The sequence below is a fragment of the Lates calcarifer genome, unplaced genomic scaffold, assembly GCF_001640805.2.
Source record: "Lates calcarifer isolate ASB-BC8 unplaced genomic scaffold, TLL_Latcal_v3 _unitig_2145_quiver_2243, whole genome shotgun sequence".
Lineage (NCBI taxonomy): Eukaryota > Metazoa > Chordata > Actinopteri > Centropomidae > Lates > Lates calcarifer.
In genome coordinates this window covers 7,404-20,112 of record NW_026116013.1, presented here as the reverse complement: position 1 = coordinate 20,112, position 12,709 = coordinate 7,404, and the positions used below count along the sequence as shown (strand labels likewise).

Genomic DNA, 12,709 nt, shown 5'->3' with positions numbered 1-12,709 from the left:
GTGAAGAAAAGCTCAGTAGGTACAGTTCAGTGGTGAATTTGTCTCAGGTCAGCGACACAGTCCTGATATCTTTATTTTATCACCTTCTGAATGTACAGTTGACGTTGTTGTCTGTTTCCAGGTGGGGAAGCTGTACATTCGCTACCAGCTGGATGTAGCTGACAGTGATCAGCCTGTGGTGGAGGTGCAGGACGTCATCTGTCTGCTGAAGGATGAGAAGGAGCTCTACATCCAGAAGGATTACCTCTCATCCAAGATGGAGATCTGCAGGTTTGTGTGTGAAGGGACAGAGGACCAAAACTGGTCTAAATGTGTTGGTCATAATTTTATTAATTTTTCATTAAATCCAAGACACGTTGACTCATGTCCTTTTCCACAGGGAGCTGGTGAAACTGTTCTGCACACAGGACAGCCACAGGAAAGAGCTGAAATATTTCCTGAGCGTCTTGGTGAATGCACTCGATGTAAGTGATATACGATCCGTTCGAGCATTGATCATTAATCCATATCCAGTGAAAAGAAGAGGGTCATTGCTTGTTCATGGTCTTCCACAACCACAGAGCTGAGCGTAGCTAGAACTAATTTGTTCCCCTGGAGGGAATTCATGTTTACATTACATGGCAACCAGCTCTCATCTCTGCAGAGCAGGCTCATGGAGAAGTTAACCAGGGTTTTCTACAACTGCATCCAACATCCAGCTGGGTGACAGAAAGTATTCGACTTGATTTCATTGTTAAACAACTGAACATGACTTCAGTGTTCATAGTTCAGCAGGTTTTTACCAGGAGCTGAATTATCCTCAGAGGTTTCCTCATCTCCAAAAACAAACAGACCTGATCATTAAAACTAGAAAAAAAACACTGAGTAAAGTAGTTTTGTGTTAAAATCTGTGTTTTTCCAGCGTCTTTGTCAAACACAGGACGCTGTTAGCTGAGCTGCTGCTAACGTTACATTAGCTTGTTTTCAGGTTAGGATTCCTTCAGTTCTAACGTCGTAACAGGAAACTTTGATCTCTCACTGTTGGACGTCCTGTCCTCTGTGGATTTTTTAAAATGCAGCAGAGACTGTTTGACTTACGTTCTGTGTCTGGTTTTTGCTGAAGTCAATAAAATTGAATTTCTGACTGTTTGATTAAAGGTTTTAATGATGTGATTCTGCAGCGTAATACACTGAGTCAGGCTTAGGGGAAACAGCGTACAGATCTGCCTCTACTCATTATATCTGCTTATTACTTTTATATTATTCCAGGGAGTTGCTCAAACAGTCTGTGGCAGTACATGTTAATTAGTTCATCAACATTTTAACAAGAACATATGTTGCTGCCTGTTAGCGAGTGAACCTGAGAGGAGAAACCCAAAATCTATTAATTAAATAATGGAACTCAGCTATTCTTGGAAAGCCTGAATAACAAAATGTAATATTGTACATCAAGACAAGGTCTCATCTCTGCTGTGAATCGCCATCACAGTCAGTAACTCTGTTTGTGTCTGCAGGACCCAGCAGCTCTGAAGAGATGCTTGAACAAGGAGAACATCAGAGAGTTGCCCAGTGAGGAGGAGCAGTGGGAGGTCCCAGAGCCTCCCAAACCAGACATTAACCAGGAGAGAGGTACGGAGGGTCACTGCACTTTGAAGGAAAATTCCACTGATTGCAAACATTGTTTATCTGTCTGTCCTGACGTCAGGACAGACGGAAATACTGTTTCTGGGTCCAACTTCACAGAGATTCTGTTGTTTTCAATCTAAAAAGTGGGCGCTAACGTTAGCTAGCTAACCTAGCTTCTTTTAGCTAGGAAGTTTGACACCAGCAGGTGCTAATGTAGGCTAGCTAACCTAGCTAACAGAAGTTTGACATCAGTGGGTGCTAGCGTAAGCTGGCTAACAGAAGTTTGATACCAGTGGGTGCTAATGTTAGCCAGCTAGCCTAGCTAACTTTAACACCCTAGTATAAGCAGGTACCCCTGATATAAGCTATAGGTTTTACATGGTGTTTCTTGCTTTGAGCCCACATCTTTGTGTTTCAGTTGTCAGTCCTTTCCTGTGCTGCCCAGCTAAGGAGAATAAAGCTGGACGTAGCTAGCTATCCTTGTGCAGCTAAGGTGAAAACAGACGACCATATCGAGCTATTGATTAATTTCCTTGATCTGGAAAATCAATTATCAATTAATTATTATTTTTTATACCTAAAAGTGTGTTTTTCCTGGGTGGAATCTTTATTCCAAGAAGAAATTATAGTCCAACAACAATCCTCTTAAAGCCTTTAAAGTTGAAGTAAAAGAGCAAAGCTCTGCGCCTCATAAAGGTCAAACCAAACAAATGAACAAACCAAAGCTACGACGCTCTATAAAAACACACCTGAGAGGCTTTTAGACACAAAACAGAAAAGTTATCGATTAAATTCTTAGCGATCAATAATCAATCATCGATTAATTGGAACCGCTGGGCTCAGACAGGGCAGGGAAAGAGTTGAGAGATGGACTAAAGCAACGTCCACACGTTTATTAAAGAGCATAGGCTGCTGGGAAAGGATGAAAAATGTGTATCTGCAGCTGAGTGTTAATGTGTGAAAGAGTCAGTTTGATGCAGAGCGTCAGTGTAACTCTGCTTTAACTGCAGCATGAGATGAATTCTAACAAGACAGTGCAGCTTTTTCCCTCCGACTCTGTGAAAGTGACATCTTCCATCTGCAGTTTCTCCAACTCTCTCTCTGACACTTGCCCCGATTTCCATTATCATTTCATAATATTCAAAGTGTTTTTCTTCTCAGTCTCGGCTCTGCACAAAAACACACACTCCTTCTACACACAGACACACACACACAGGGAGGAAGATAACTGGTGGGTATCGCACATATGCTAATTCGGGTTTGTTCGCTGTTGTGTGTGGCAACATAAAAGAGCAGCTGTTGCCAGGGCTCAAAGAGCAAGAGGAGCAGATCCCTCACTGCAGCAGAGCACACACATATCTACAAGGATTAATACGATCAGAAGACGTTTTCATTACTAAATCTGTTTTTATGGCTTAACAGAACTCTGCTTTTTATTTATTTCACAAACATAACATTCAAGATGTATACAAATGAAAATAAAGACAAGAGAATAAAGACAGTTAAGAAAAAATAATAGAGAGGTGATTAGAGCGCTGGCTTTGCCCGTATAATGTTGCGTTCCTGTTACATCGGAGGTTGGAACTGGGAGTGGCGTCACCTCCGAGTTAGTTGAGAAAAACATGGATGCTCTCAGAGCCTTTATACGTTGCTCTTTTGGAGTTTAGAACAACTTCAAAACAAATCTGTTCCACCTGAAGAATAGTCGTTAAAGTTACATTTTAATGCAAACATTTCAGGAAAAAACAGTCAGGAAAAAAGGTAACGTTAAGCCATGACTGTGAACTGATTCAAACATATCTCGGACTAGCCACTGTTAGCAATACCAGTTGATAACAACGCTCATACTCATACAAACAGCGTAGCAACATGTCCACAGATAAAAACTGAACAGCACTATGTGTGTGACTGACTTAATGTGAAACTTATAAGGCAGAACTGCTATAAACAGTAAAATTAGCAGTGTTCACTACTGTTGATGTGAGGAGCGGCCATCTTGGCTTTTAAATGCTTCCTCCCATTTCTCAGCAATTATTATAATATTTGTTTCCAGCTCCCATTTTTCTTTTACCTCCATATTATTGTTATTGTTGGATTCATGCTGAAATGCTTTAAATATTTTTAACATCATCCATTTTTTGACTCTTTGACACTCTGACTCTGTAACACTTCTTCTACTTCAGTTGGTTCTTTACGAATATTTTCTCATTCTTTATGTAAAATCTTACTTATATCCTGCATCCGCAACAGATGGTAAAAAGTTTTTTTAAATTTTTTATTTTAGTGGCTCTGACAGTTTGAATTTCTTTCATATCTCTGACCAAACTTTCCTTGCTCTCCTGATCCAGTTGTTACCAATCTAAAGCCTCTTTCTTAGCACTTCTTGTATCTGTTTCTTTACTTTTACACATAATTACAGCTCTCAGTTTTTCTACCCAGTGATAATTTCTTGTTTCTTTCTCGTTGTTGGTTTTTAACCCTTCAGTTCTGTCAAGGAGCTACTCCTCCATCAGCTCCCCAGAGGAGCCATCCCACCCTGCACAGGACGACGGGGAGCAGACACTGGTTTGTTGGCCTCCTCGAGCTTCTATACAAAACACAGGAGGCAGTCGCTCAGGTACTTTACACAGCTGCTCGGAATGAAGAGGAAAATGTCTGTTTTAGTGTCGTTTATCGTCCCATTTCTTCTGTGTGCCGACAGGTCAGGCGGACGGAGGCGTGGTCGAAGCCGTCATGAAGATGTGGCCACCTCCTGCAGCGCCTAAAGACAGAGACCCAGAGAAAGAAGCTGCACTCAGAGAGAGCAGCCATCATGTCGTCCCCCAGAGTCTCAGCAGCAGCATTGGTGAGGGAAACCAGCCACTCAGGAGCAGCAGAGCTCCAGACCAGCCCGTCCTCCAGAGAGTTCTCAGCCATCCAGGCCAGCCAAACCCTGCTGCTGCGACCACCAGCATCAACACCACCACAACACCTCCAGGTTACACATTCATTAAACTCCTGTCGCCTACTGCCACTGAGAGTTTTAGCCCCTTCCAGCTTTTTGTTACAAAAGAAACACAACGAGCAAAAAATAAACATACGCCTCCCTGTTACCTTTTAATTTGATCTTTTACGTGGTAAAAAGACAAAAGCCTTCGGCGTTGGAATGATTTTAAGCTGCCATAATCCCACTCTGTGTGATTTTAACATCCAGTAAATGCTTCATTCTTCCATTTGGTCTTGTCTGTCACTAACAGAGCGCCGTCAGCAGAGTGACACCATCGAGTCTGACAGAGCTGAGAACAGAGAGGGAAGCCTCGCAGCTCCAACACCAGCACAGAGTCCTCCATCTGCACCACCTGCTGAGACAGTTGGCAACCAGCCCGCTACAAACAGCCTGTAGGCTTCTTCTTCTTGTCCCACACTCTGAAATATTCATGTCGGAAACTAATGTTGATTTTTACCTAATTCTTCTTGCTTTGTCTCCATCAGCCTCGTCCCTGACGCCGTGGTGCTCTCCAGTACATTTCAGGGGACTGCGGACACCCAGCGTCCCCCTCTGAACCTGGACTTCCCCTTCTGGAATAAGGTCCAGGCTCCACAGGCCACTCTGGAGGACATGGAGCTCATCTGTCAGAGACCCACCACCGTTAGTACACTCACCTACACCCGACTGTTTCCGAGCAGTTGAGCATTTGCACCTCCTCCTCTAAACCGTGCTCCTCTTTTCCAGGTGGTGTTATCCGACGACTCGATGGACGTGTCGGCAATCGGCGAGTGGGGCGAGCAGCTGGTCGACTCCTTCCTGTGTCACTGGAGAGACAGCGGCGTCCCCGGGTGCCCCGCCCATGTCCTGTGGTGCAACCAGAGCGGGGAGAGCGGCCAGCCCTACGACTTCAAACTCACCTTCAGACCTGCTGCAGCCGGGCCGCAGGTGGTGTATGTGGAGGTGAAGTCGACGATCAAGAAGGAGAAGTCGTTCATCCAGCTCTCCGCCAACGAGCTGGACTTTGCGCTGAAGGAGAAAGAGCGTTACCACATATTCAGAGTGTACAGCGCTGGAGACGCTCAAAACGTTCGCCTGTGTCGCATCCAGAACCTGGCGCAGCATCTCCACACCAAAGACCTGGCACTTTATCTGTTTGTATAAGTCTCCTGAGCACTATAACTCACACCATGACGACAGGCTAATTTGTATTTTAAGTGTTTAATATGTCTTTTTAAGTTAATCCTATCTGCACTGATTTTAGTTCTTTTAATTGTGGCTACGATGCTACCTACTGTATCGTCTTTACTTCGCCTGAAAGAGACTGATTTTGCACATTTCTTTTTTCATTCCTCTGTTCAAAATATTATTTTTATTGCCAACAAATTCCACACAGATGTGTATTTTCTAGTCAATGTACTCTTTTAAAGTGGTCAGTGAATGTTTTTAACCCTTTTTTATTCTCCCCTACCTCACCTCTACTCCAGCATTCTTTTGAAATAAATCTGTTTTTGTCGATTGAACAAGAACAAACGTACAGAGCCTGTTTTTATTCCTTCAAATAAGCTTCCAGACGTTTCCAGTGCATCTTTAGTAACGAGAGAGATTCTGTCACCTTAACCTCGCAGACAGATGAAGTGATTATAGCTGCGGGTTGAGTTAAATCAAGAGGAAGTGGAGCTGACTGGACAGGTCCCTCACAGCCTCCCATCATTCCTGGTAATTACACTGTCACCGCGAACAGGCTGTACTTTGATAGTGCAGGCGCACAGAACATCTATATGATGCTTTAACCACTTACAAGGCTGCTTACTTTTCAAAGTCTTGACATGAGCCAGAACCACAGAGAACCTAACAAGTCCTGGCACACACTTATAAAATGTGAGAGATCATACATGACGACAAATAATGTCAGATTTCTTTGTTTTGTTCTCATAGAGGACCAACACAGCCACACCACACACTAACAGATTCACCACCAACAACCAGAGTCTGGACTCACAACTCAAATCTCGTGCGGTCAAACGTGACTTCAGAGTAAACAAACATGGTGGACGGTGACATCTTTTGTTTGGCGTGTTCCCGTCTTCAGTCAGCTTGTTTCCTGATTGGCTATCATCCTGTTCCATGCGACAGTCCACAGAGCGTGCACTCACTCCTCCTCGGTGCCCCCCCCATGACAGGATTTTCAATTGTAAATACTGAACATGTGTAATATTTATTGGGATGGCCATGATCGTGTTCGGAGCTGATCGGGGAGGGTAAAATCACCCTGAACACACCTCACACCACAGGAGAATCTGACAAGATCATCTTTAGAGCCATCAGATAATAAAGCCTTTGCTGACTTTGATCGGTGGTGGGGGGGTTCGGACTGTTTGACCCGATTATCTTTTAGTGTGTATGCCACTTAAGAGAAAACAACACAGAGAAAGGAACCAAATATAACAAAAATTATCTCTATTCCCTATTTCCTGCATTTCCAACCTTTTATTTTCCTGCGACACCCCCACAAAAGACGCCCCCGGTCATCCCTAGACCTCACTTCAAGACTCAAACTCTGCTGCAGCTGCTGTATAAAATGGTAATCCTTGCAAATTAGGCCACTTTATGCCCATGTGATGAGTGTCGGTGGAGGTATCAGAGACAGCCTCCGGGGACAGCACCTCCCTGTTTTTCATCCTGTGATGCAACTTCTTGGTAACCAGAGGGGCTGTTTTCTACAAAGGATCAGTCATGGGGAGTGCGTCACCGAGACACAAAATATACCAGATGAACCAATAAAACAGTGTTTCTGATCAGAGCAGAGGATGTTCAGTGTTCAGCTGCTTGGTGTAACAGCTCATGAAAAACAACTATAGGCAGTGCAATGCATATGATATAATGTCCTCAAAGAGAGAGTGAGCAAACATCAGGTAAGATAAGGTCAGTGTTGACTCTGTGGTCCGCAGATTGAACATTGTACTGATGTTTTTTTTTTTTTTTTCTTACCAGATACAGATCGTGATATTGAGCCACAGTCATGAGACAGAACAGAGATGACTACCAGGTGATATTTGTTTGTTTTTTCCCCCCACAAAAACCACTTTTATATAAAGTGGGACTCCTCTTGCACCACATAGATGCCCCCTCTCTATTGGACTTATGAGGCATTCACGTCTGGCTTGTGAAGCTCAACTTCAGAGTTCTGTTTTTTAAGGGGTGTATTCTGTAAAGATATGCACTTGATTTAGTTGGATTTTTATTTTTAATTTTATTAAACCTTTATATCAAGTCCCATTGAGGTTGGAAGCTGCTTTTAACTAAATCAGATAGTAATTCAAATAATAAGGCATTATTTGGCTTTTGATATTTGAGATAAATATACACAGACATGATGATATTCTGACCATGGATGTATTAGTTTTTTTTTATAATACATCAATGATCGGTTTCCTTCCTTTCCCGGGATATATTATAGACCAATCAGAGGCGATTGCTAGGCGGGAACAGAGTCAGCTGGCCAATCGGCGTCTTTGGCTTACGTGTGTAGTCATTGGCTTCGTTGTGTGTCGTCATCGGTCATGACCTGGGAGGAGCTTAGAGAGGCGGAGAAACGAAGCCGGAAAACAGATAAAAACCAACGTTTGAACCACTGTCTCTGTTTGTCGGCACTAGGAGAAAACTGAATCATCGAAGAAGCCTGGACGCTAAAACAAGCGTTGGAGCTGCTTTGTTATGGAACAGGAGTGAGGCTGGACGCTGACTACACCCGAAGCGCGAAGGTAAGGCCTAGGAGCGAACTAGCTAGCGGCTAGCGTTAGCCTGTGCGTTAACGGCGAGCGTTAGCATTAGCCTTCTCTTTCAGTAATATCTTTTGACCGTATTCACAATTTCTGTCGTTTTTATCGCGTCGGTAAGAGTGTGTTTGTGTTTCCGTGACTCTGGCATGAGTTGCGGACCCCCAACGCCAATGGGTGAAAACACAACAAGCTCTTGATAGTCTATTTAAATTTCTGTTGTAACTGCTTACAGTCACTTTATCGTCATTTTGTAACTTTGTTATCCATCCTGGTCAATTCAACTCAGTTTATATCGGTCTATCATGTCGTTGTCATCGTTTTGTGTCTATTTGTGGTCATTTTTTATTATTTTGCGTCTGTACCTGGCTGCTTTACACATGGATGCCAGCTTTAGCATTAGTAGCTAGCGTTAGCATTAGTAGCGAGCGTTAGCATTACCCATATCACCTAGTGATGCGTCCAGTGCGTTTTCTTTTTTGGTCGTCGTTTTTATTTGCGTAGGTCAAAATGTGTTTGTGTTTCTGTGACCAAAGCGTCCCTGACATGAGTTGTGGGCACCTTACGGAGCCAGGGTAACAGTTTAGTAGTCTGTTTATCTGATTATCACGTCGTTGTGGTCATTCTGTGTCTATTTGTGGTCTTATTCCATCATTTTGAGTATTTACTTGGCTGTTTTATATCTATTTATGCTCAGCTGCTTCTTTGTCTCTTTGTGGTCGTTCTCACTGCGTCTCTGTAGATCTGTGTATGAAAACAAAATTCTGTGCTCTTCCACACACTACTTTGTTGTTGGTTCTTAAAGATGTGATTCTTTTTGTCATATGTGACATTAAACAGCCACTCCTCTAACGTTTTATTAAATGCTCTAGTTCAACTGTAATGTTGAATATAGTTTTTTCATGGTTAAACTGGTGATGAGGAATAGGTCGTAGTGTATTGATCATTTTCCTTTGCATGTTCTCCAGGTGTCACCACTTCGTCCACCACATCGTCCATGATCACTGGGACGACGTCCATGATCGGAGAGACATTGTTGAGGATGAGGGAGACATCGTCCACGATCAGAGACGTTGTCTGTGATCGCAGAGACCTTGTCAAAGATGAGAGAGACGTTGTCCATGATCAGAGACATTGTCGCTGCTTCGCAGAGCTCTGCGCAAGAATCGGTAGTGACACTGTGGTTCCTCGATTCGACGGCATGACCGTGATCAGCTGACATTGTTAATGATCACAGAGAAACAGTCTATCATCAGAGACTTGGTCCACGATCACAGACACATTGTCAATGATTGCAGAGACTTTGTTTATAATCTCAGAGACATTGTCCGCGATCACAGAGACGTAGTCCACGATCACAGAGAGTCTTTGTACAATGAAGAAGTTCTGTGAGACCAGGACAGAGGCCTCCAGGTAATTCACAAACAGCTTTACATCAACTGTCCAACACACAGCACTGACATTCAACTGTTCATGTTCAGTATTGAATACATCAGAACAGTATAATGCTAAAAGTAAATGATCATTTTCCTTTGTATGTTCTCCAGGTGTCACCACTTCGTCCACCACATCGTCCATGATCACTGGGACGACGTCCATGATCGGAGAGACATTGTTGAGGATGAGGGAGACATCGTCCTCGATCGGAGACATTGTCTGTGACTCGTGGTGACTCGGTCCCCGATTAGTCGGCACTGCCGGCGTTCAGAGACATTGTCGATGATCGCAGAGACTTTGTCCATAATCTCAGAGACATTGTCCGCGATCACAGAGACGTAGTCCACGATCACAGAGATGTCCGCGATCACTGAGACATGGTCCATGATTGGAGAGACATTGTTGAGGATGAGGGAGACATCGTCCTCGATCTGAGACATTGTCTGTGACTCGTGGTGACTCGGTCCCCGATTAGTCGGCACTGCCGGCGTTCAGAGACATTGTCGATGATCGCAGAGACTTTGTCCATAATCTCAGAGACATTGTCCGCGATCACAGAGACGTAGTCCACGATCACAGAGACATCATCCACGATCGCAGAGAGACAACATCCAAACCTTGGTATTGAATAAATTTAGTACTGAATATAATAAGAACTGATAAATCGTGTCTATTAAATCTGGAAAAGTACTAACTGTATTTGCTCAGAGCTCGAGGTGACGTTTTCAGATGTCTTGTTTTGCTTAATCAGCAGTATTTACTATTTATCATATGACAAAGAAAGCTATTCTCACCTCTTAATCCTTTGTCTTGAAGCAAATATTTGGCATTCTTGGTGTTAAATAAATATCACAATAGTTGTCAATGTCATATCTGTGGATAAAGTGACTGTAGCTCTCCTCACCTTCTCACCAAATAATATCAAACACCTCAGGACTAACAAACACTAAATGGTTCTGTCTTGGACTGTATTTGTTCAGGATCAGTCAAAATGGGATTGAAAAATATCGTACCTTCAGTTTGATAGGACTTGATCAAAAATTCTTAATTATGTGTATGTGCAAGACACATTAGACTACACTGTACTGTTTTCATGGTTAAACTGGTGATGAGAAATAGGTAGTAGTGTATTGATCATTTTCCTTTGTATTTTTCTCTTTGATTTCCTCCAGGTGTCACCACTTCGTCCACCACATTGTCCATGACCACTGAGACGACGTCCATGATCGGAGAGACATTGTTGAGGATGAGGGAGACATCGTCCTCGATCGGAGACATTGTCTGTGACTCGTGGTGACTCGGTCCCCGATTAGTCGGCACTGCCGGCGTTCAGAGACATTGTCGATGATCGCAGAGACTTTGTCCATAATCTCAGAGACATTGTCCGCGATCACAGAGACGCTGTCCACGATCACAGAGATGTCCGCGATCACAGAGACATGGTCCATGATCGGAGAGGCATTGTTGAGGATGAGGGAGACATCGTCCACGATCAGAGACGTTGTCTGTGATCGCAGAGACCTTGTCAAAGATGAGAGAGACGTTGTCCATGATCAGAGACATTGTCGCTGCTTCGCAGAGCTCTGCGCAAGAATCGGTAGTGACACTGTGGTTCCTCGATTCGACGGCATGACCGCGATCAGCTGACATTTGTTAATGGTCACAGAGAAACAGTCTATCATCAGAGACTTGGTCCACGATCACAGACACATTGTCAATGATTGCAGAGACTTTGTTTATAATCTCAGAGACATTGTCCGCGATCACAGAGACGTAGTCCACGATCACAGAGAGTCTTTGTACAATGAAGAAGTTCTTTGAGACCAGGACAGAGGCCTCCAGGTAATTCACAAACAGCTTTACATCAACTGTCCAACACACAGCACTGACATTCAACTGTTCATGTTCAGTATTGAATACATCAGAACAGTATAATGCTAAAAGTAAATGATCATTTTCCTTTGTATGTTCTCCAGGTGTCACCACTTCGTCCACCACATCGTCCATGATCACTGGGACGACGTCCATGATCGGAGAGACATTGTTGAGGATGAGGGAGACATCGTCCTCGATCGGAGACATTGTCTGTGACTCGTGGTGACTCGGTCCCCGATTAGTCGGCACTGCTGGCGTTCAGAGACATTGTCGATGATCGCAGAGACTTTGTCCATAATCTCAGAGACATTGTCCGCGATCACAGAGACGTAGTCCACGATCACAGAGATGTCCACGATCACAGAGACATGGTCCATGATTGGAGAGACATTGTTGAGGATGAGGGAGACATCGTCCTCGATCTGAGACATTGTCTGTGACTCGTGGTGACTCGGTCCCCGATTAGTCGGCACTGCCGGCGTTCAGAGACATTGTCGATGATCGCAGAGACTTTGTCCATAATCTCAGAGACATTGTCCGCGATCACAGAGACGTAGTCCACGATCACAGAGAAATCATCCACGATCGCAGAGAGACAACATCCAAACCTTGGTATTGAATAAATTTAGTACTGAATATAATAAGAACTGATAAATCGTGTCTATTAAATCTGGAAAAGTACTAACTGTAATTGCTCAGAGCTCGAGGTGACGTTTTCAGATGTCTTGTTTTGCTTAATCAGCAGTATTTACTATTTATCATATGACAAAGAAAGCTATTCTCACCTCTTAATCCTTTGTCTTGAAGCAAATATTTGGCATTCTTGGTGTTAAATAAATATCACAATAGTTGTCAATGTCATATCTGTGGATAAAGTGACTGTAGCTCTCCTCACCTTCTCACCAAATAATATCAAACACCTCAGGACTAACAAACACTAAATGGTTCTGTCTTGGACTGTATTTGTTCAGGATCAGTCAAAATGGGATTGAAAAATATCGTACCTTCAGTTTGATAGGACTTGATCAAAAATTCTTAATTATGTGTA

General features: G+C 43.4%; 1 protein-coding gene across 1 annotated transcript; it reads left to right on the top strand.

The window, feature by feature from the left end:
• Positions 1-98: 98 nt before the first annotated feature.
• On the top strand, positions 99-12,028 carry LOC108892272 (uncharacterized; the record flags this gene model as incomplete). Its single annotated transcript, XM_018689730.2, has 13 exons — positions 99-270; positions 380-464; positions 1,494-1,608; positions 4,091-4,222; positions 4,307-4,582; positions 4,842-4,983; positions 5,077-5,233; positions 5,318-6,289; positions 7,565-7,619; positions 8,228-8,334; positions 9,897-10,407; positions 10,959-11,628; positions 11,763-12,028. Coding segments are annotated over 8 exons (1,496 nt in total), but the record flags the coding sequence as incomplete, so codon positions are not given.
• Between the last annotated feature and the right edge of the window lie 681 nt (positions 12,029-12,709).